At 37.6% G+C, this 23306-nt stretch overlaps 1 protein-coding gene across 3 annotated transcripts in view; it reads right to left on the bottom strand.

The window, feature by feature from the left end:
• Positions 1–23306, bottom strand: part of AFG1L (AFG1 like ATPase) — a 221512-nt gene that overhangs the window by 61128 nt on the left and 137078 nt on the right. For all 3 annotated transcript variants that reach the window (XR_007152444.1, XR_007152445.1, XM_047860287.1), the window contains one exon: positions 11500–11582. Coding sequence is in view for 1 of the 3 variants with exons in the window: in XM_047860287.1 (XP_047716243.1) it covers positions 11500–11582 (83 nt within the window). In the remaining 2 variants the exon portion in view is untranslated. The remainder of the gene's footprint in view (positions 1–11499; positions 11583–23306) is intronic.

Here is a 23306-nt window from a genome sequence, read left to right as displayed (position 1 = left end):
TTAAGTGCACATCTAAATTATGTCAAAAAGGACAATTTTGTGATTTTAACAGACATAATAGCCTACCGATGTCCTACAGGATATAAAGCAGAAAGCTGTTGTTACTTACTAATATACAATTGTAAGTTTATAATGTCACAGAGCCTTACTTATTCATAAAATATCAACAGGGGTTCTTATAAGAAAGATATTGTACATCTACTTTTGAGAACCAACTATATTCCTCCACCATAGAGCACTTTTTCCTACAGGTGGCCTGAGAATACAGACTTATTACCATTATTGGCCTTTTAATCTCAAAACATATAGTAGCATACAATGCTTCATTTTGAATTTGAGACATTTCAGTTTGATGAAACTTTATACTTCTCAGAGATAAATAGTTCTTCACTAAAAGAAATACAAAAAAATAGTGAAAAAATAAAAGATTAAAATTTACACTAAAAATATTCACTTAATGTAAAAACAGTAAAAGGAAGAACCAACAAACAAAAAAGGCATGAAACATAAAGTAAAAGAGCAAGTGTAAATCCAACTATATCAATAATACTATAACTTGTGAATGGATTAAACAATTCAGTTGAAAGGCAGAGACTGCATGAATAAAAAGCAAGATCCAACAATATATTGTCTATATGAGGTATGCTTTAGGTTTCAATATGCAACTAGGTTGAAAGTAAAAACACAAGAAAAAAAAAACGTATCAACACAAAGAGCAACCACTACTAACATTAGACAACACAGACTTTATTTTTTTATTTTTGTTTTAACATTTATTTATTTTTGAGACAGAGAGAGACAGAGCATGAACGGGGGAGGGGCAGAGAGAGAGGGAGACACAGAATCGGAAGCAGGCTCCAGGCTCTTAGCCTTCAGCCCAGAGCCTGATGCAGGGCTCGAACTCACGGACCGTGAGATCGTGACCTGAGCTGAAGTCGGACGCTTAACTGACTGAGCCACCCAGGCGCCCCCAGACAACACAGACTTTAAAACAAAAAATGTGATTTGAGATTAAAAGGGAATTTCATAATGATAAACTTCAATACATAAGGATAAATATAACAATTACAAACATATGCACCTAACAACTGAGCCCCAAAATACATGAGGCAAAAACTGACATAAGTGAAGGGAGAAATAGACAGTGTAGCATAATAGTTGGGAGACTTGAATATCCAACTTTTTTTTCAACCTTTTAATTAAGATTTATTTTTAAGTAATCTCTACACCCAATGTGGGGCTTGAACTTACAACCCCAAGGGCAAGAGTCACATGATGTACACAGTGGGCCAGCCTGGCGCTCCCAACTTTCAATAAGAATACAACAATTAAGCAGAAGATCAAAGGAAATATAAAACTTAGAATACAACTGGGGTGCCTAGGTGGCTCAGTCAGTTAAGCGTCCAACTTTGGCCTAGGTCATCATCTTGCAGTTTGTGAGTTCGAGCCCCGTGTTAGGCTCTGTGGTGACAGTTCAGAGCCTGGAGCCTGCTTCAGATTCAGTGTGTGTCTCTCTCTCTGTCCCTCCCCTGTTCATTCTCTCTCTCTCTCTCTCTCAAAAATAAACATAAAAAAAAGAAAACCTTAGAATACAATATACACTAACTAAACCTAACATACATCTATACAAACAATCCACTCAATTACAGCAGAATACACATTATTCTCAAGTGTATATGGCACATTCTGAAGGAAAGATCATATCCTAGGCCATAAAGCAAGCCTTAATAATTAAAAAAGGTTAAATTAGGGGCGCCTGGGTGGCCCAGTCAGTTAAATGTCAGACTTCAGCTCAGGTCACAATCTCACGGTTCATGGGTTCGAGCCCTGCATCAGGCTCTGTGCTGACAGCTCAGAGCCTGGAGCCTGCTTTCCATTCTGTGTCTCTCTCTCTCTCTGCCCCTCCCCTTCTCACACTCTGTCTCTCTCTCATGGCAATAAACATTTTAAAAAATGTTTTAATTAGAAAAAAGAGATTAAATTATATGAAGTATGTTTTTCAATCACAATGGAGTAAATTGGAAATAACAGAAAGGTATTTTGGAATCACAAATATATGAAAATTAAACTGTACACTCCTAAATGAAACAAGTGGGGAAAAGAAACAGAAATCAAAAAGAAATTAGAAAATACTTTGAGGGCACCTGGGTGGCTCAGTTGGTTAAGTGTCTGACTTACTCTAAACTCTGAAGCAACCACACAAAAAAAAAAACAAGCTAATATAAGATATAAAATGGAATCTTAAAAATAAGTCAGAAAAAGAGGTAAATAGGAAGAACAGAAAAAAATAAATGGCATATTTAAACCCAACCATAGCAATAATCACATTAAATGTAAATGGTTTAAACAACCTCATTAAAGGAAGAGAATGTCAGGGCACCTGTGTGGCTCAGTCAAGCATGTGACTCTCGGTTTTGGTTCAGATCATGATCTCACAGGTTTGTGAGATCAAACCCCACATTGGGCCCTGCACTGACAGCATGGAGCCTGCTTGGGATTCTCTCTCTCTCTCTCTCTCTCTCTCTCTCTCTCTCTCTCTCTCCCTCTCTCTCTCCCTCTCTCTCTCTCTCCCTCTCTGCCCCTGCCCCACTTGTGCTCTCTCTTTCTCAAAAATAAACATTAAAAAAAAAAAAAGAAAGAGAATGTCAGATTACATAAAAAATAAATTCCCTACCATGTATTGCTTACAAGAAACCATTTTAAGTATAATGAGACAGACAGGTTGCAAGACAAGGATGGGAAAAGGTAGATCACATAAATGCTAATTTTAAAAAGCTGAAGTGGCTACACTGATACTAAGCATAGACTTCAGAGAAAGATTTATAGAATAGGCAATCAACTGCTGGTGGGAATGCAAACTGGTGCAGCCACTCTGGAAAACAGTATGGAGTTTCCTCAAAAAGGTAAAAATAGAACTACCCTATGACCCAGTAATTGCATTACTAGGTATTTATCCAAAGGATACAGGAGTGTTGATTTGAAGGGGCATATGCACCCCAGTGTTTATAGTAGCACTATCAACAATAGCCAAAGTACAGAAAGAGCCCAAATGTCCATAGACTAATGAATGGATAAATACCTACACACACACACACACACACACACACACACACACACACACACACACTGGAATATTACTCAGCAATCAAAAAGACTGAAATCTTGCCATTTGCAACAATGTGGATGGAACTAGAGTGTAATATGCTAAGCGAAATAAATCAGAGAAAGACAAACATAAGATTTCACTCATATATGGAATTTAAGAAACAAAACAGATGACCATGGGGGAAGGGAAGCAAAAACAAGATAAAAAAAAGAGAGGGAGACAAACTATAAGAGACTCTTAAATACGGAGAACAAACCGAGGGTTGCTGGTGGGGTGTTGTGTGAGAGGATGGGATAGGATAAATGGACGAGAGGCATTAAGGGGGGCACTTGTTGGGATGAGCACTGGGTGTTAAATGTAAGCGATGAATCACTAAATTCTATTCCTGAAATCATAGTTACATATATGTTAACTAACTTGGATTAAAAAAAATCCTAATGTTATCATCTTTGTGGATGTTATATTAAGTATATATTACAGTAACTACTTTAATTGCTCTTACTGCTTTTTGAAATTAATAAATTAAAAAACATAAGTCAAAAAGAAACAAAAAACAAAACAAAAAAGAATTAGTTAGAATGGAGCACCAAATGTTGTATGAAGTGTTGAATCACTATATTGTACACCTGAAACTAATATTACACTGTATGTTAACTGGAATTTAAGTAAAAACTTTAAAAAAATAAAAAGAAAGGGGAAGGAGAAAAACAAAGAAAAGAAAAGGCAATCAACATATGTATAGAAAAATCATCAAATGTTTGAAAGCTAAACAACACATTTTAAAACAATCCATGGGTCAAAGAATAAATCACAAGGGAAAACAGGACATACTGAAATGTATGACATGCAATTAATATAGTACTCAGAAGAAAATTTATAGCATTAAAATGCTATATAAAAAGAGCAGGGGGTGCCTGGGTGGCTCAGTTGGTTAAGCAGTCAACTCTTGATTTTGGTTCTGGTCATGATCTCAAGGTTCATAAGATGAAGCCCTCCATAAGGCTCCGCGCTGACAGTGTGGAGCCTGCTTAGGATTCTTTCTCCCTCTCTCTTCGTCCCTCTCCCGCTCATGCGCATATGCACATTCTCACTCTCAAAATAAATAATAAAAAACTGAAAAAAGGGACAAAGTTTTAAAATCAAGGACTTAAATTTCTATCTTTAAAAACTAGAAAAAGAAAAGCAAATTAAATCCAAACTAAGCAGAATAAAATTAATAATAAAGAGAAGTGCCAAAATCGATGAAATAGAAAACAGAAAGCAATGGAGAAAATCAATATAACAAAAGCTGTTTCTTTAGAATCAAAAGAATTAATAAAATTCCTGCTAGTATGATCAGAAAAGATAAGATTCTGTATATTTAAAAAAAAAAAACTTTATAATGGAAAATTTCACACATATACACATATAGAGAGAGTAGTATAATAAACTCAACATAAACAATCACCCACTCAACTCATAGCCAATGTTGTTTCATCTAAACCACTTCCCTCCCATAATTCTCTCACCTTGGATTATTCTGAAGCAAATCCCACACACTGTATTATTCTATCTGTAAATATTTTAGTTCATGAATATGATGACCTCATAAGTGTATAAACCGATATGTTCTGTGTTATCATGCTACAAAGGAATAAAGTTTAATCTGTAAACATCAAAAATGTCCCAACCATCTTCTTCCCTTCCCCAGGCTTAAGGATTAGCCACATCAACAATCTTAACCCCATGAAGGTAGTTTCTCTAACTGCCAGAGGGAGAAATTCTGTTCCTTACCCTTTAAGGAACAGATTTCGGGAAGGCCTAGTGTCTGGTCTTGATGAAGGATTAGAAACTGAGCTTTGATTCACACTGATTGACAGTGAACATTCAGGCATATCCTAGAGTTTGCACTTGGTCGCTGTACCTGGTGAGCAGCCTTGTACAATAGCCAGAGTCTCCACAACAGTCAGGATTCACCAGGAGGGTGTAAGCCTCCCTGCTTCCCACCCCCCCCCCCCCAACCTACCAACCCAAGAATGACAAAGGTGACCTGATGGGATCTTTGTCCTTGTCAGCTACTGGGCCCTCACGTGTCAGAAAAACTTACAACTTCAAATGAGAATATGCTATGTCATCCTCTGTTTTTGTCCAACTATCACCACATGGATATGTTTCTGTAGCCTTTGCCACTAAACAAATGTTATATTCTTGAACTATGTAGTGTTTTCCCTTCAATACTATCAATACTCCATTGTGACACCATGAAAACTAGTGTCGGAAGTAGGAATAATATGAATGTAGAAGACTCTAAAAGACACGTGAAGAGTATTCAGGGAACTAAAGGGAAAAGAATACAGTGGGCCCATATCTGGCACTGGACTATAAAAACTTACAGATGATGAGAGAAAAACTGTTTCAAAGAGGGATGTACACAGCCTGCTATTGGGACTCTGGGCAGTCAGGTACATGAAACTGAAACAAATTACCGTCTAAAAGGAAAGGAACTAGACTTAACAGTTTTTACATTGCTTCTATTGGCAGATGTTTTAGAGGGTCTTCAGTGGGAATTGGAACAGGAAATGACTGAGTTGGTACTCTAACCTGGTAAGAAAAACTAAGACTGACACTGTAAATTCCAATGTCCGGGACAGAGACACCTGGAATGGTAATGATGGGGAATGAGGAGAAGGTCCCAGGATGTCCTAGAGACTGTGAAGTAGAAGGTGGCAACTTCCCAGACAGAAGAGAGCTCTCTGCCAAAATTGTAGCCATGAAAAGATATGACAACAGAGCTAAGAAATGTTTTGTTTTCACTGATCTGGTTCTCTCAGTTGAGGGAAGAATGTGTGTAGGGACTATAACAGGCAAGAAATATGAAGTTTTTAATCGCAGGGAAGTATGTTTTAACATGTGTGAGCACCAGTCTTTGTTTTCACAGACCCTTCTCCCTCAAACAGAGCTGTAACCTTAAAGCTGTGTGGTTTGGGGTGGCAAACTCTTTTTTTTTTTTAATGTTCAAAATATATTCTCAAAAATTATTTTCTATTTGGGATAAATATTTCCCAAGCGGGAGATTAAGAGTACTTGAGTCATGAAATGTCTATCGGTAAAAGAAGAAACTTCTTTTCGAAATAGGTTCAAAAGAAAGATAAATACATGTACTATATTAAGCCAGGTAAAAAATATGTGAATATTTGGGCTTTGCCTAAAAGTTGTAACATATTTTTCATCATTTCAATATGATCCATAGCTCCCATAAACATGAAAGTGAGATGGTTTTGAGACAATTTAATTAAAATATTAAATAAGTGAATAATGTGGTTAGATATAATTTCTAGAAGTGGTGGATGATTTTTTGGTGGATAGGAGCCAAAAGAAATGAAGGGAGAAAGCCTAGCTTCTTTAAGGTTAAAAGTCTGGTTAATGTCCCCTATTGGGAGAAACGGTCCTCCACGGGTCTCTCACTCACCTGTACATTTTGCTAAGCACACCAAGAATGCGAGGCCCTGAACATTTCTCAAGGTTGTGTTTGGCACGAGAAACCTTAAGAAATGAGGCAATGTCTCCCTTGACACAAAAAACAGGCTTGCTTACTTCTGGTTATAACATGGTAGGTTCTCCAAGCTCAGAGTTCCTCTACTATAATACAGTTCACTGCCTAAACAGGTATTTATCTGGGCCCTTGGCAAAATTCCCCATGCTCCCCACAATGGGACTACAGGGCAAGGAGGGCACTAACCAACACACAACATGCTCTCTATGACAAGGGCAGTAAAATCCTTTGTCTCTGAACCGGCCTCTAGTATCTTCTGTCAGCATCCACGAAACCATACCAGGCAAACATATTAGCCGTTAAGTAGGATAAAATCAAATTCCAGACCCGTTACTTTCTCCCCACCCCTTTTGGTTCAGTTTAGAGTCTTCTACTGAGGCCATGGCCTCTGTGCTGGGGGTGGGGTGTTTGTACGTGAGTGTGACAAAGATACGATGTTTGAATAGGAACCCACTCGCCACTCCCAACCCTAGTTTCTTCAACAGACTTAGAAAAAAGAATCTATACTACTCAGTTCCTGAATGAAAAAAGCAAAAGAGAGAAAGAATGAGGGAGTCGAACATGATCTGACCTTCTCTAGCCATGAAAAACCGTTAACTCCTCACAGAAGTGACAGCAAAATAGCCTGGGGCAGCATCCCATGTACCCCTCGGCAGTGGTGTTTCCTGTCTGAAAAGAGATGCTCGTTGCATATAAAAAATGATAACCTCACTGTCGCTAGCTCCTAAGCAGAGAGCTAATCTGAAGCACTAAAATTCTCTGGAAGGCATGGGATAGGGTCACCCTTGGTAAATATCAGGCAGTTCAAAAACATTACTGGCCTAAGCCCCCACCCAAATACAAACAGGAAGCCCAATGCTTAGTCGACCTGTTTGGATTCTGGCAGACCATATTCCACACATGGGATTCCTATTGAGCCCAATCCACCAAGTAACCAGGAAGAGAATGGCTTTGTGCTCATCTCTGGGGTAAGCATGCAATTCTCACACAATGAAAACTTGGGACAACCACAGGTGTTTTAATTTCTGCAAAAGTTCATAGATCTGGACTCAGCTTCCTATCATTTGTAACTTGCTAAATTTAAAGTTTCTGAGTTTATTTTATAGAAGATTAAAAACTTCTTTGGATGGGTCCAAAACATCTGGAACTTATTTATAAAGGTACTGGAAGATTTCTACATTTAATGTGATATAAAACTACAACTGAAATAGATTACATACAAACACATAATGTCTTACAGGAATTAGTTCTTGTGTAACCCAGACAATATTATGAACCATAAAAAGTGTTCCATGTCAGGGGTGCCTGGGGGGCTCAGTCCGTTAAGCACCTGACTCTTGGTTTCAGCTCAGGTCATGATCTCATGGTTCGTGACTTTGAGCCCCACGACGGGATCTGCGCTGACAGAGCGGGGCCTGCTTGGTATTTTGTCTCCCTCTCTCTCTCTCTCTGCCCCTCCCCCGCTTGTTCTCTATATTTCTATCAAAATAAATAAAAAATAAACTTAAAAACATATATATTAAAAAGTGTTCCATGTCAACTTTTGGGATAGTTTTTAAAATCTCTGGTAATTCTTGGTATTATGTGGACTGTGTTTGTTTGAGGACATTCTGAATCAGCTTTTTGAAAGTTAGACTAATAAAATACTGAATTAATGAATATTTCTATTCAATTAAAAATTATATATAGGATTTTGCTTGTATGAAATTCTGAGACAGTGCTTGGTGTTCCCCTGGAGGGAAGCTAGAATTCTGTTTTTCTTTTTAGGCAGTTGGGGGGCCAGTGAGATTGACAGAGGAGGAGTCTGAACTTGCATATATAGGAATGAGTACCAGATGTTCAGAGAGGGTAATAAAGAGAAACACATGCTATAATAGGACAATATATAGCATGGTACATTAAAAACCTGCTATGTGGGAACTAATTTGGATGTAAATTTTAAAAAATTAAAAATAAGGAAAGAAAGAAAGAAAAAAGAATTAAAAAATAAAATAAAATAAACCTGTTATGTGGGAAATTAATAAGTTTCCCTATAAGAACATCATCAAAAGTGGGACGCCTGGGTGGCTCAGGTGGTTGAACATCCGACTTTGGCTCAGGTCATGATCTCACAGCTTATGGGTTCGAGTCCCATGTCAGGCTCTGTGTTGACAGGCTCAGAGCCTAGAGCTTGCTTCGGATTCTGTGTCTCCCTCTCTCTCTGCCCTTTCCCCACTCATGCTCTCTCTGTCTCTCAAAAATAAACATTAAAAAAAATGTTTTTGGGGTGCCTGGGTGGCGCAGTCGGTTAAGCGTCCAACTTCAGCCAGGTCACGATCTCGCGGTCCAGGAGTTCGAGCCCCGCGTCAGGCTCTGGGCTGATGGCTCAGAGCCTGGAGCCTGTTTCCGATTCTGTGTTTCCCTCTCTCTCTGCCCCTCCCCCATTCATGCTCTGTCTCTCTCTGTCCCAAAAATAAATAAACGTTGAAAAAAAAAATTAAAAAAAAAATAAATAAAATAAAAAAATGTTTTTAATTAAAAGCAAAACGGAACAAGATCAAAAGAAACCTAATTAAATCAGAAATGTTAACATGACCCTAGGAAATTTTCTTTTACTCTGTCATGAAAGAAGTACTACATAAGGGCTCATGTGAAACAATATAAATTACATTCCCAGCACCCTGTCTTGGTATCAGATATTATTCTCCCACTTCTGAGATGATTTTAATTCCTGATTCTCCTCAGGAACACATATCTGCCTTACCCTCTGAGTGAGGTGTGCCTCTAGACTCTTTATTTTTGGTTATCAGACTATGGTGAAGCCCTTTTGATAATAAATGCATGAACAAAATCTACCTTCCCTGAGGATTAAATGAATTTATATATTTTTAAGAAAGTTGATCCAGAGTTTCATTCCTGGACTCTGAGACACTGTTAGATATTGTTTTCCTCCAATGTATGTTTTAAGTACAAACCTGAATTTCATTGTGTTAAAACTGTATTTCATCAGGAAAAGGAAGAGGCAGCCTTAGAGAGAAAGTCAGAGAGAAAATGGCCACACTCCAAATAAAAGCAGCTTTCCACCTCCTGTCAATTCCACCAAGATCTCTCTAGCATAAACAAATTTCATGATTTAGACTCTTACCTAAGGAATTTCCCATTAGGAAAATGCTTTAATTCTTCCACATAAGGATACATTTTGTAGGAAAACAGGGAACAAGGATTACCTCCTTTGAAAAAGAATGCAGAGAATAATACGATACTAATTTCTAAGTACCACACAATCTGGAATATCACGAAATAGATAGCAAGGAACTAGGGAAAGATTGCAAATATCAGAAAAATTTAAAAACCAGAAAACACAAACATGAAAGAAACAGAGGGGGAAAAAGGTCCAAGTTAAAGCAGAAAAAAAGTGCTGTTAAGAATTTTTAAAAATTATAAAGTACTTTAAAGACAAAGTACTTAAGGGCACATGAAGAACCTCCTATAATAATCATCAGAATCGGAATAATAAACTGAAATAGTTCCCCTTGGTACACTGTAAAGTATGCAATTTTAATTATGTGATTTTTCCAGCTAATTTCTACTTCAAAAACAGTAAAGTACTTCTGCTTACAAGGTGGCAGAGACAAGAACTTTTCTGAACCTCTCATATACACATTGTCATCAAAATTTAAATGAAGAGAAACATGCCTTTGAGTTAAATCACAATTAGCCCTCAGACAGATCTGTTTTTTGAAAACCCACTGTGTGCCAAACACTGGTGGCCTGCACTAAAACAACAGTTTATGTTTGTAAAGCAGTTGTCCCTTTTCGGGTTCTCACAAATGACATTTTAAAACCAAGTATTTGTGGGGCGCCTGGGTGGCTCAGTCGGTTAAGCGTCCGACTTTGGCTCAGGTCATGATCTCACAGTCTGTGGGTTCAAGCCCCGTGTCGGGCTCTGTGCTGACAGCTCAGAGCCTGGATCCTGCTTCGGATTCTGTGTCTCCCTCTCTCTCTGACCCTCCCCCGTTCATTCTCTGTCTCTCTCTTTCTCAAAAATAAACATTAAAAAAAAAAAAAAGTATTTGTGGGGCGCCTGGGTGGCTCAGTCGGTTAAGCGTCCGACTTCGGCTCAGGTCAAGATCTCACAGTTCGTGAGTTCGAGCCCGGCGTTGGGCTCTAGTGCTAACAGCTCAGAGCCTGGACCTGCTTCAGATTCTGTGTCTCCCTCTCTCTCTCTGCCCCTTCCCTGCTCATGCTGTGTCTCTCTCTGTCTCAAAAATAAATAAACATTAAAAAAATTAAAAAATAATAATAAAAATAAAACCAAGTATTTGTTTCCCAGCATTAATAGCACATGTTGAATGCATCTATTATTATAAATTGCCCCTACTCAGGAAAGTCTTAGTTTTCAAAAGATAAAATATATCCTGATTTTACTTGTGTATATATGTTTTACATAGTTGTGCATGGAAGTCAATCAACAATGATAAATACAGATTGTCCAACAAAATAAAACAACAATTTTTGGGGAAAAGAAATGGCACATTTGTCAGGAGATATCCACAAATAATTAATTACTTTCACACAATAAAGATGTTCTCTTAATACCAGAGTCTCATAAGAGGATTCTCATTACTTCCTAACCATCTGTCATCACTCCTCCCCAAAAAACTAATTAGGGTTTCATCCAATCACACATTATAAATCATGCAAATGTGGATGGCAAAAAACACAGTTTAAAGAAGTTAACATTATAACATTTTCTATTTTAAAAATCACGGGCTTCAGAACTAGCCTTTCAGGCTTTAATAATTACCCTGCTTATTTTTCTCATCTTTTCTTGATTAATTATTAGATAATAAATTTAGAAAATTGAACTTAAGAAACTTACAGATAGTAGAGTTTTCCTGCAGCAGGAAGTTCCCTTTTCCGGTAATCTATCCCAGAATCTAGCTGGACAGTCTTACAGTATTCCTACAATCCAAACACATAAATATCTTCTTAAACAAGTGGTGCCTTAGAATTATGATCTCTCTGCTATCCTTTTCCTTTCTTAAAATTTTTAAAATTTTTCCTCAATAAAACAATGAGTTTAGGACAAAACAATATACGTCATGGAAGATTCATAAAAGTTGAATATTAAGTATATATCAAGCCCCCAAAAAACAAGTTCAAGAAAGTTAAGATTTGCAGCATGCCTTTCTGAAAGTTTGCTAAAACAGTGCTATCAGCAAACTCCCCACATAACTGCATTCCATTAAAAAAAATTAATTTTTTATTAAATTTTTTTTAATTTAAAAAATTTGTTTAGGTTATTTATTTTTGATACAAAGAGAGCATGCGCACAAGTTGGGAAGGGGCAGAGAGAGAAGAGAGGGAAACACAGAATCTGAAGCCGGTTCCAGGCTCTGAGCTGTCAGCACAGTGCCCAACGTGGGGCTTGAACTCATGGATCATGACCTTAGCTGAAATCAGACACTTGACCAACTGAGCCACCCAGGTGCCCCTCATTAAAAATTTTTAAATCCCAATTTCTGTTACCAGGAAATAAGGAGCTACAGGCTATCAAAAAGAATAACTCATGGGTCTCCAGCACCACAAAGGGAGAGAGTTGGGCCAGAACATTAGTATCCACAATTTAAAGCAAATGATCATATTAAAGTGATGCTGTATGTATACCTGACCTTCATTTCCAAATGACTGCCACCGCCCTTGTCCCTTATTAGTCCCCTTTCCAGTCATCAATGTCATTAGAGTGCTTTCCAGTAGACACCTTCCTTCACCCTGAGTCCCATTCTTCTATTCTCCCTATTCTTTCCTCTCCATTACCCCAGGTTGCAAATGTGCATGGAAACTCATCACACACACACACACACACACACACACACACACACACCCTGAAACTCCTACTCTAGAAGCTTATGAACTTTTGCTACACCTATCTTGGTCAACTGGCTTTCTTTTAAGGGGGAAGAGGGGACAAATATATATTTTATACACACACACACACACACACACACACACTCCAGTAGAACAATGGTGAGCAAGGGTTTTCAGAACAAATCAAGAAACATTTACACGTTGAACTTTTTGTTTTCAACCAAAATGAAAACTGCTCTATGAAAATTCATGAGGAAAAAATCATATTTTAACAACTTCATTACTTTTACTAGTGAAAACTGCTTTTTGGGGGCCAAGGTAATTGTGGCAAACTATATTTTCCAAAGATGGCTGCAACTGTCTCTCCATCCCAAAATATTGGGATGTTGATATTCCAACCATCAAGAAGTGGGGGCTATGCTCCCCGTCCCCTGAATCTTGTGACTACGATAAGATGATGCTATGCGATAATATCTGATGTGACCTTCAAGGCAGCTTCTTCCTTGTTAGCTGGGACACTTGCTCTGGAACCCTGACCTGCTAGGTAAGCATCAAACTACCTGAAGGCAAGCATGCCAGAGAGAGCTTATAGCAGCCCATACAGAGACGCGACCTGGAGAGACCCTGAGAGGACAGGAAGACAGAGGTGTCTGATCCAGCTGTTCCAGTTGTTGTCACTATGGTACTAAAGGAGCCAGAATTGCCAGCTGAGCTTTTCTCAAATCCCTGATCCACAGAAACCAGGAAAGATAATGAAGCAATATTATCTTAAGCCTCTAGGTTTTTCAGTCATTAGTTACACAGCAATAGATAATCACAACAGTCATATCTGGGCATGCTGGAAATGTAGCAACATTCTTCTTCTCTGAAATTGCATCCTGGGTTGAACTGCTATCCAAGAGCTGAGGGCTGTTTATCATCAGCACTATAGGCAAGAGATTGTACACAGTGGTAATGAGAATACATTTCTCCTCCTCCTATGCTGCAGCTGCTAAGTGGCTCAAGAGAGTAAGATAGGGTAATCAACAACCCCCCTGGGACTGAGGGGCTTCCCCAAGACTGATAGGCTTTTCTGGATGCAGGACTTTGGGTGCTAACACCAGGACAGTCCTGGTCACCTTAGGAATAACGCAGAAATCTGAGCTAGAAGGCTGGAGTATTTTGATTTCTATGTCAGCAATTGTGAATTTGTTTAGGGATTATTTTATGTCCACAAGAAGAAGGTATTCCCCTGGGGCAGTCTTCAAAGCTGAGCTTTTGAACTCTACCCGTGGCGAACAAGCCCTGACCCTAACAAAGTCATACCACCCTACAATGCTAGACTCATGCAGCCAGTTGGCCTCCCCACACAGACATCCCTAACTTGCCATTCCAAGTTGCTCAAATCCACTCCCCAGGTCTCACTCTCAGGACTCAAGCCCCATAACCCACCTAACCAGAAAGGAATATGGTACTGTCAAATACATGGACTCTCCTCTTGCCTCAGATGGCTTCTCAACTTTGAGTAATGTGCTAAACTTGGGAAAACAGGCACTTCCTCTCCTTGCCCATCCTGCAATTGTGGGGGTTCAGCCATCCAGTACAAAAAGGAGACAACTTGTTTAGGTAGCACTTCATTCTCTGTCTCTCTGAAGGAAATCTGTCCAGGTTTTCATAAGCCACCTGTACCGCAGGCAATATAATATATAGTACTGCAATGTGTTCATGTAAGTATATTTATCGAGGTTCTCTATTTCTTTTAAACCACAATTTATCTTCCATGACCCAATACTCCTAATTTAGCCAAAATTTTCCTTCTTTTTTTTTTCTATTAAAAAAATAAGGACTAATGGAAGTTACACAAGCTTCAATTTCTCTTTCTGGGTAACTAACTTCTCTCTCATATGAGTGATTAAGCCCTACCGAATGATTGCATTTGTACATTCACTAATCACCACTGAGGAATACCTAATCAGCAGCAAAAGAACTACAACCAAAGCCCTTAGATTTTAGCTCTTAATTGTCTGACAAATACTAACACTCCGTTTATATTTTTAAAGAAAAATAAGCCTCAAATTTTCAGATTTTATTCACTTAAGCTAAGTTCTTCAAAACACTTTGCAGAAGGAGGGTGAAAGCTAAGCAGTTTCCCTGTTAGTGAATCTAGTCAAAAGGGCAAGATCTAATTTCCTAATTTCCAGGGATATTTATAAGACCTGTGACCTCTTATCACCATCCATTTGAAATGAATAAAATTAATCAGCTACCAAAAGAAATTTATTTTAAAATAGTTTGTATATTTACATATACAAAGGACAAATACAATTATACAATCTAAAAATGCAATTAGGAAATTTGGAGAGGAAGTGGAGGGAGGTTAACATACCCATGGGAGCATGTGCATGAGTGAAAGGCCTTGACTTTGCAAAGAAAAATGTACTACTCAAAAAACCATATTCTAGGGGTTTGCATTTTCCTCAAGAGCTATTGTGTATATTTTTAGCAACTGCGAATAATACCATCAGAAAAATAGGCATCCCGCAAAATAACTTTATAAAGCTACTACTGTGGCTTTTCCCTTCCAAATTGGCACAAAAGAACAATAAACATTGTGGAGAAAAGCCTTAAAAACCACAATACATCAACCTCATAAGCAAAAATTGAAATAATAAAGATTTGCCCACCTTAAATACTCTTTACTATAAAAGTAATATTGCTTATTATGGAAAATTTGGAAAAAGAGTAAAACCATATAAGTCAAAGTTTTACGTCTTATCTAAGTGATTATATTAAATAGAAAATTAAAAGATACATATTATTGAAGTTTTTCTTGACAATATTGGACTGATTGGCTTTATAAATTTTTAATAAGAATAAGTAAGTAATACAAGAAAAAATGGCTGAGGCCTTTCTACTTCCAGAAATAACTAAGAACTGTCTTTTTACTTAAGGCTTTAAAACTGTATCTTTTTAAGCTAAAAAAAGTGATCCGTGCTCATTGTAAAAAATTCAAATATTAAAGTGTAAAAGCAGAAATAAAAGTCTATCATCCGCTTCTCAGAAAAAAGTTTGCTTATAGCATATATCCTTCAAGTTTTATATACACGTATAGAGATGACGACAGAGAAATTAGGATCATATTTATATACACAGTTGTAAGCTTAAGTCTTTCTGATAACTTAAAAGTTGTATGAGAGAAATAACTAGATTTAAATACAGGAAAGCTACACTGAATATGGTACTATCTTGTTTGCCAAGAATACAATTCTGTAAGTAAATGACAAGTAAGAGTACAAGACAGATACTGAACCAAAACAAAGGGAGGGGCATGGGAGACTAACTAGGTGTACCAAAAAAAAAAAAAAAAAAAAAAAAAGGAGGGGGAGTGGGAGTCTAGGTGGGGGTACCTTCTTTTGAGGCAGGTATACATTCAAATATGTATGCTGAAGTATGTATACATTCTAAGATATCTGCTTCAATCTCATTTAAAATAATCATGTGTTACCGCTTTTAAGTTTAAGCAATGATATATAAAAGTTCAGTACATAATAGGGGTAGCTGGGTGGCTCAGTCATTTGAGTGTCCAACTTCAGCTCAGGTCAGGTCATGATCTCACTGTTCGTGATTTCAAGCCCCACATCGGGCTCACCGCTGGCAGCGCAGAGCCTGCTTCAGATCGTCTGTGCCCCTCTCTCTGTGCCCCTCCCCTGCTCAGATCTCTCTCGAAAATAAATACACATTTTAAATAATTCAGTACATAATAACCTTGTACATATTTTTAAGCTTCTTATAATGTAAGTATAACACAAGTACAAAAAAGTACACAAGTGGGGTGCTGTGTGGCTCAGTCAGTTAACCGTCCGACCCTTGATTTCAGCTCAGGTCATAATCTCACAGTTCGTGAGTTCGAGGCCCACATCGGGCTTTGCGCTGACAGCACATGGAGCCTGCTTGGGATTCTCTCTCTTCTCTCTCTCTGCTCCTCCCCCTGCTTGTGCTTACCCATGCGCTTTCTCTCTCTCTCAAAATAAATAAACTTAAAATACATAAATGTCTAGCTCAATCAAGAAACAGAACATGACTAGAACCTCAGGAGTCCCCCTGGTATCTATCTTCTACTTCTTCAAAGGTAACCGGTACCCTGATTGTAGCAACATAGAATTTTGCCTGTTTTGGGAGCTTTATGTAAGTAGAAGCACCCAGGATGTATTCTTTTGGGATTGGGTTCCTTCATGTGTTTGAGATTCATCCACCCATATGTTGTGTATAGCTGTAGTTTGATCGGTTTTTCATATCCACCATGTGAAGAAGCCACAATTCATTGACTCATTCCATTGGTGACAGACATGTGGGCTGTTTCTAGTTATTAGCCCTTTCAAATAACGCAGCCACGAGTATTCTTCGCACATGATTTTTGGTGCACACGTGCACATGTTCCTGTTGGATATATACCTAGAAGAGTAACTGCTTGACCACAGGGTAAGTCTGCTCAGCTGTAGTGAACCCTGTCAGTGTTCCGAGGTGACTGTACAACCTATACTCCCACCAGTAGTGTATGAGCATTCCTAAGTATGTGTTTGCTACTCGTATGAAGCAATACAATTAATTTTTGAATATTGACCTTATATCCAGCAATCTTGGAAATTCAATTATTAATGTAATATTTTTTGTATGTTGATTTTTCAAGATGATACTAAAGATGTCCCACATATTTTACAAATACGCCACACTGTTTTGTAGCACAAAAAAATACACTTATGGTTTATCAAGTTCCCTGAAAATTCAATATTCACTTTGAATTAACCTAACATACACTGAACATTATATGCTGGGCACTTCCATGGTGACTGAAAGTACAATAATGAACAAGCTTTTGCTCTGATAGCCTGGTAACAACACTCCAGCTGGTCTTAGGTTTAACTTGCTTCAAGTTAACACACTCCTTGCTTGCTGACTTAAAGCCCTTGAACTGTAACACAACTAATTTACTTTCTTTGAGATTTGCAGACTACTGGCCTTGAGGAATGAAGGATCAGAATGTTCCCAGGCCATAGAGGCCAGCAAGACTCCTTGAAGCCTCCTTGGCTTTCTGATCAGCCCAGTAATCTTTTAGCAAAACTTTTTTTTTTTTTTCTTTTTAAGGTCACATAATGACTTTACTCACCTCCCTTTGTGTATCTGAAGACCTTTCCCTCCTTTGCAGAAATAACAGAATACTCTTGCACAACCACCTCCAGGTACCAAGGAACCAGACCTTGTACAATCACCCCTGGGCACCAAAGAACCAGACCTTCTTGCACAATCACCCCTGGGCATCAAGGAACCAGAACTTCTTACACAACCTCTGAGTACCAAGATAACTCTGTAGGTGGCATCATCAAATCTGCATCAAGAAATGTTACAGATCACTGTACTCCCTTAACGGATTAAACCCCTTTAAAAATCTCTGGGCCAGGCAGAAACCTTGGAGTTGGCCTTTGGACAAGAATCTGCCTTCTCCCCAGGTGGCCAGGCTCCCGAATACAGTTCATATTCCTTTCCAGTCAAAACTCATCTGTTGGGTAGTGGCCTTTTGTGTGACAGGTAGCTGAACTTGGGTTTCGGTACCAGAACCAGGATTCAAACCCAAGCATTCCGGCTCCAGTGTTCACATTCTTAATTACTTTGCTATATTGCCTCCATACCCGGGATATGTTCAAGCAACCAGGTCTCTTACTTGGAAATACAAGGCAATGCAAAATTCACATGAGCTTATTGGAAAGTCCTTGCAGTACTCTGTCCCTTGCTTGGAAAAGTCCTACCTCTCCTGCCTTCTGATTATATGCTAACCAACTAAGGCTTAGTCTTGATGGTTATCTTGAGAAGCAGCTTTGTTGCAACGAACAGATTCATTTACTTATTATAACCATACCCCATACAAAAATGATATGGAGCAGCTTTTCAGAAACTTTGTCCAGTTATATTATACTGCACATAAAAAACTGGAAGTTTTCTTTTAATGACTGAGGTAATAGAAATAGGTTTTGGTTTCAAGTCTGCAAGTTCTGAGATAAGGATCATGTCTGTTGTTCATCATTGTGTCCCTAGCACCTAGCACAGTACGTAGTACATAGTACATAGTAAATGCTCAATTAATATTAATCAACTGAACAAATCATTAGCAAACATCTATATGCAAAGGTTAGGTACAAGTCAATATTGTTAGAAACTACAGGAAAAAGCCAACCAGTACAGTCCCTTTCCTAAGGAGCTTTTATGACAAAATGGGAACTGACTTAGCAGGATTCTTGCTAAAACTAGACTCAACAAAGACTGACATGGACAGGGTTGAGGCCTTAGAGACAAGAGGGTTCTGAGGAGGCTAACTAAAGTATGGTCAAGGAGAAAGTCTCTGTCAGAACTCAGCTTAGACAGAAAATTTAGCCAAGGAGTTGTATCTTCCTCCAAATAAGAACTTCATCCCGAGGCAGGGTTTCTTCAATGACAGAGATGAAACTGAGAGTATATCCACATTCATAAAACAAAAGTCCTGAACTATGCTGATTAGGCTGATTATGCCTACTACAATCAACTTATGAGGCTTGGGGAATGACACAAGCTAACCAATGCTAAGTGGCAGGGAGGATGGGAATACTCTAACTGGTAGGCCAGTGGTTCTCAACGCTGGCTGTATATTAGCTTTAGCTGGGAATTAGAAAGTACCAATATCCAGGTCACATTCCCAGACATTTTTGCAGAGGAGGGCTTAGGTTGGCTGACAAATCTGTTTTATTTTAAGCTCCTCAGGTCATTCTAATGGGCAACCAGGGTTGAGAACCACTGGCTTAGAGTAATCTGGCCCCACCTCCATTTGGTCCCATCCAAATCACATTGCTACTACACAGCACAAGAGAGGTGGAATGAATTTAGGAGAAACAACCACGATGTCCATCATAGGTGGTAACTAAAGCCATAAGACCACCCAGAGTTGGTGTTTGCGATCCTAGAATCACAGAGTCAGAGATTGGTAGCATTGATTCCTTTCTTGTTTATGTTCAGACAAAATGAGATGAAAAAGAAATCACCATTACTTTGCAATGTGGGTAAAGACATAAAAGCATATGAGTTGTCAAGAGCTATTTCAGCAACGGAAATGAACAGAATACTAAGTAAACAAAGGACTGATAAAGCTTAATGTAGGTTGAAGAAATATTCTAAAATTGGAGTAGTTTGGTTAAATGAAGAGGATTTGGAATACATTTCCCTAGGGAAAATAAAACATATGAGAATGTGCAGAAAGGATAGAAAAAGACCTGAGTGATGAGATACTACAGACTGGCCCATCAGAGGACTCCAGCATCTCAAACTAACTGACCCTAAGTTTATAGAGTTAAGTTTTCAACTCATACCTCATACTGTTAATGAAGCTACAGGTCTGCAGACCACGTGCTCCTCACCACTACACATATCTCCTGTGTTCAGAAAAAGACATAGAACAAAAGTCCAAAAATTCCACAACCTTTAAGTATTTTGGCCATTATTATTTTGCAATAATGATACTGATTCAATATATGTACAAGCAACATCCAGTAAATTTCTCAGTTATCACACATTAAATCCACATGATTTCTTGTCATTTATTTAATCATACCCTGCTGTGTCCTAGAAGGATTAGTGTAGCTTCTTTTAAAAAATCATCTTACTATTTGTATATTCAATTTCACCATTTAATTTTCAATGTTAGCTAATATACAAGTTAAGTGTAATTTGACAAAATCTAATAAAGCTTTAATTGCACAGAACCTTTGACCTAGAAATTCTATTTCTAGGAAACTATCCTACAAAAACATTGACTCTTGTGACTAAAAATGCATTTGTAAACAGGTTTTTTTTAAACATTATTTGAAAAGAAACACAATAAACCTTAGTATACAAAAATTGCAGATTAGGTTAGAAATGATAGCGCAGCCATTAACAGAAATACAAAGCAGTCATTTAAAAGAAAAAGGTAGAATTATATCTGATATAAAAAGTTCTTCAGGATATCTACAAGGTATAAAAAGCACAACTTAGATTTAGATAAAACTATTACTCCACTAATTTACAACAAAACTATATGCTTAGGCATACATAAAGATATGTATGCATATAAATGTACAGAAAAGTACTTGAGAAGATACATATTTTCTTTCAGCTTTATTGAGATATAATTGACATATAACATTTGTAAGGTTAAGGTGTACAACTGATAAACTTAACATATTGCAAAACGATTACCACAGTAGCATTGGCTAACACCGTATCACCTGATATAATTACCATTTCTTTTTTTTATGGCAAGAACTTAGCAACATTCAAGCACTGTTAACTATATTCACTATGCTGTGCATTAGATCCCAAAACTTAGTCATCTTACAACTGAAACTTTGTACCCATCTCCCCATTTCCCCCACTCCCCAGCTCTTGGCAACCACCAATCTACTCTCTGTCTCTATGAGTTCAGCTTTTTAAGATCCACATGTAAGAGATATCATATGGTATCTGTCTTTCTTGGACTTATTTCACCTAGCATAATGCCCTCAAGGTCCATCTATTTTGCCACAAATGACAGAATTTCCTTCTTAGGGCCAAAAAATATTCCATTGTATGTATATACCTCATCTTTTTCCATTCATCCATTGATGGACACTTAGGTTGTTTCTACATCTTGGCTGTTGCAAATAATGCTGCAAAGAACATGGAAGTGCAGATATCTATGCAAGATAGTGATTTCATTTCTTTTGGATGTATACTCAGAAGTGGGATTGCTGGATCATATGCTAGCCTTATTTTCAATGTTTTAAGGAACTTCTACACTGTTTTCCCTAGTGGCTGCATCAATTTACAGTCCCACCAATAGTGCACAGGGTTTCTTTTTCTCCATATCCTCCCCAACACTTATCTCTTGTCTTTTTGAAGGTAGCCATTCTAACAGATGTGAGGTGACATCTCATTGTGGTTTTGATTTGCATTTTCCTGATGATTAGTGCTGCTGAACATCTTTTCATGTACCCACAGCCATTTGTATGTCTTCTTTGGCAAAATATGTAGTTGGTTCCTCTGCCCATTTTTTGAAGTCTCCTACTATTTTTGTATTGCTGTCTCCCTTCAGACTGTTAGTATTTGCTTAATATATTTAGGTGCTCTGATGTTGGGTGCATATATGATTGTTATGTCTTCTTGATGAATTGACCCTTTTATTATTATATAGTGGTCTTCTTTAACTCTTGTTGCAATTTTTGACTTAAAGTCTATCTCCTCTGATGTAAGTATAGCAATCCCTGCTCATTTTTGGTTTCTACTTCCATGGAATATCTTTTTCCATCTCTTCACTTTGAGCCTACATGTCCTTAATGCTATGTGCTTGTAGCCAGCATACAGTTAGGTCTTGCTTTTTTGTTCTTGTTTTTAATCCATCCAGATTCTCTATGTCTTTAGAGAATTTAATCCATTTATATTTAGAATATAATTATTGATAGATAAGGACATACTAAGGCCATCTTATTAATTATATTAATAACAGCTCTGGCTGTTTTGTAGTTTTCTTGTTCCTTTCTTTCTCTCTTGTTGCCCTCCTCTGTAAACAAATAATTTTCCATAGCGGTAGGCTTTGATTTCCTTCCCTTTATCTTTAGTGTATCTACTGCAGGTCTTTGTTTTGTCGTTACCGTGAGACTTACATAAAACATCTTATAAATAGTGCATTTTACACTGGTAACAACTTAACCTCAATCTCATATAAAAACTCTATCCTTTATACTTACCTTTCTTTTTTGTTTTTGTGTCACAATTTAACCATTTTTATGTTGTGTATTAATTAACAAATTACTATAGGTATAATTAATTTTTTTAGGTATAGTTATTTTTAATACTCTTGACATTTAGCCCTTATACCAGATTTAAGTGGCTAACACACTGCCAAAGACTATTTTGAATTTAACTACATTCTTACCTTTACCAATGTATTATACATTTACATATTTTCATGTTACTAATTACTGTTCTTTCACTTCAGTTTGAAGAACTTCTTATAACATAAGGCAGGTCTAGTCATAATGAACTCCCTCAGCTTTTGTCTGGATAAGTGTTTACCTATACTTTATTTCTGAAGGATAACTTTGCTGAATAGAGTATTCTTGACTGGCAGGTGTTTGTTTTTTTTTTAATTTAAGCTATATTTGAATATATCATCCCACTCTCTTCTGGTCTGTAAGGTTTCTGCTCAGAAATCTGATAGCCTTATGGTGTGCTAGTAACAAATTTCTTTTTCTCTTGCTGCTTTTGAAATTCTTTGTCTCTGACCTTTGGCAGTTTTATTGTAATGTATCTTGGAGAAGATGCTTTGGGTTTGTTTGATGACCTCTAATTTTCATGAAGTTGGATATCCAAATCTCTCCCCAGATTTGCAAAGTTCTCTGCCATTATTTCTTTAAATAAACTTTCTGTCCCCTTTCCCTCTTTTCTCTTTCTAGAACCATAATAATTCACAGATTGTTTCTTCTGATGAGATCCCATAGTTTATGTAGGTTTTCTTCATTCTTTTTCAGTCTTCTTCCTCTGTTCTGTTCTGACTGGATGATTGTAAAGTTCCTGTCTTCAATCTCACTGATTCTTTCAGCTACTTAAGTCTGATATTGATCTTTTTTTTTCACCTCATTCATTGTATTCTTCAGCTTCAGATTTTCTATTTGGTTCTTTTTTAAAAAATATTTATTTGCGGGAGAGCACAAATGGAGGAGGGGCAACAAGAGGGGGAGACAGAGAATTTGAAGCAGGCTCTGCACTGACAGGATGACAGCAGTAAGCCCGAATTGTGGCTCA

This window comes from Prionailurus viverrinus, chromosome B2 (genome assembly GCF_022837055.1).
Source record: "Prionailurus viverrinus isolate Anna chromosome B2, UM_Priviv_1.0, whole genome shotgun sequence".
Taxonomy (NCBI): Eukaryota; Metazoa; Chordata; class Mammalia; order Carnivora; family Felidae; genus Prionailurus; species Prionailurus viverrinus.
Note: the sequence above shows the minus strand (reverse complement) of the source record. Positions and strands in the feature narration are given on the sequence as shown.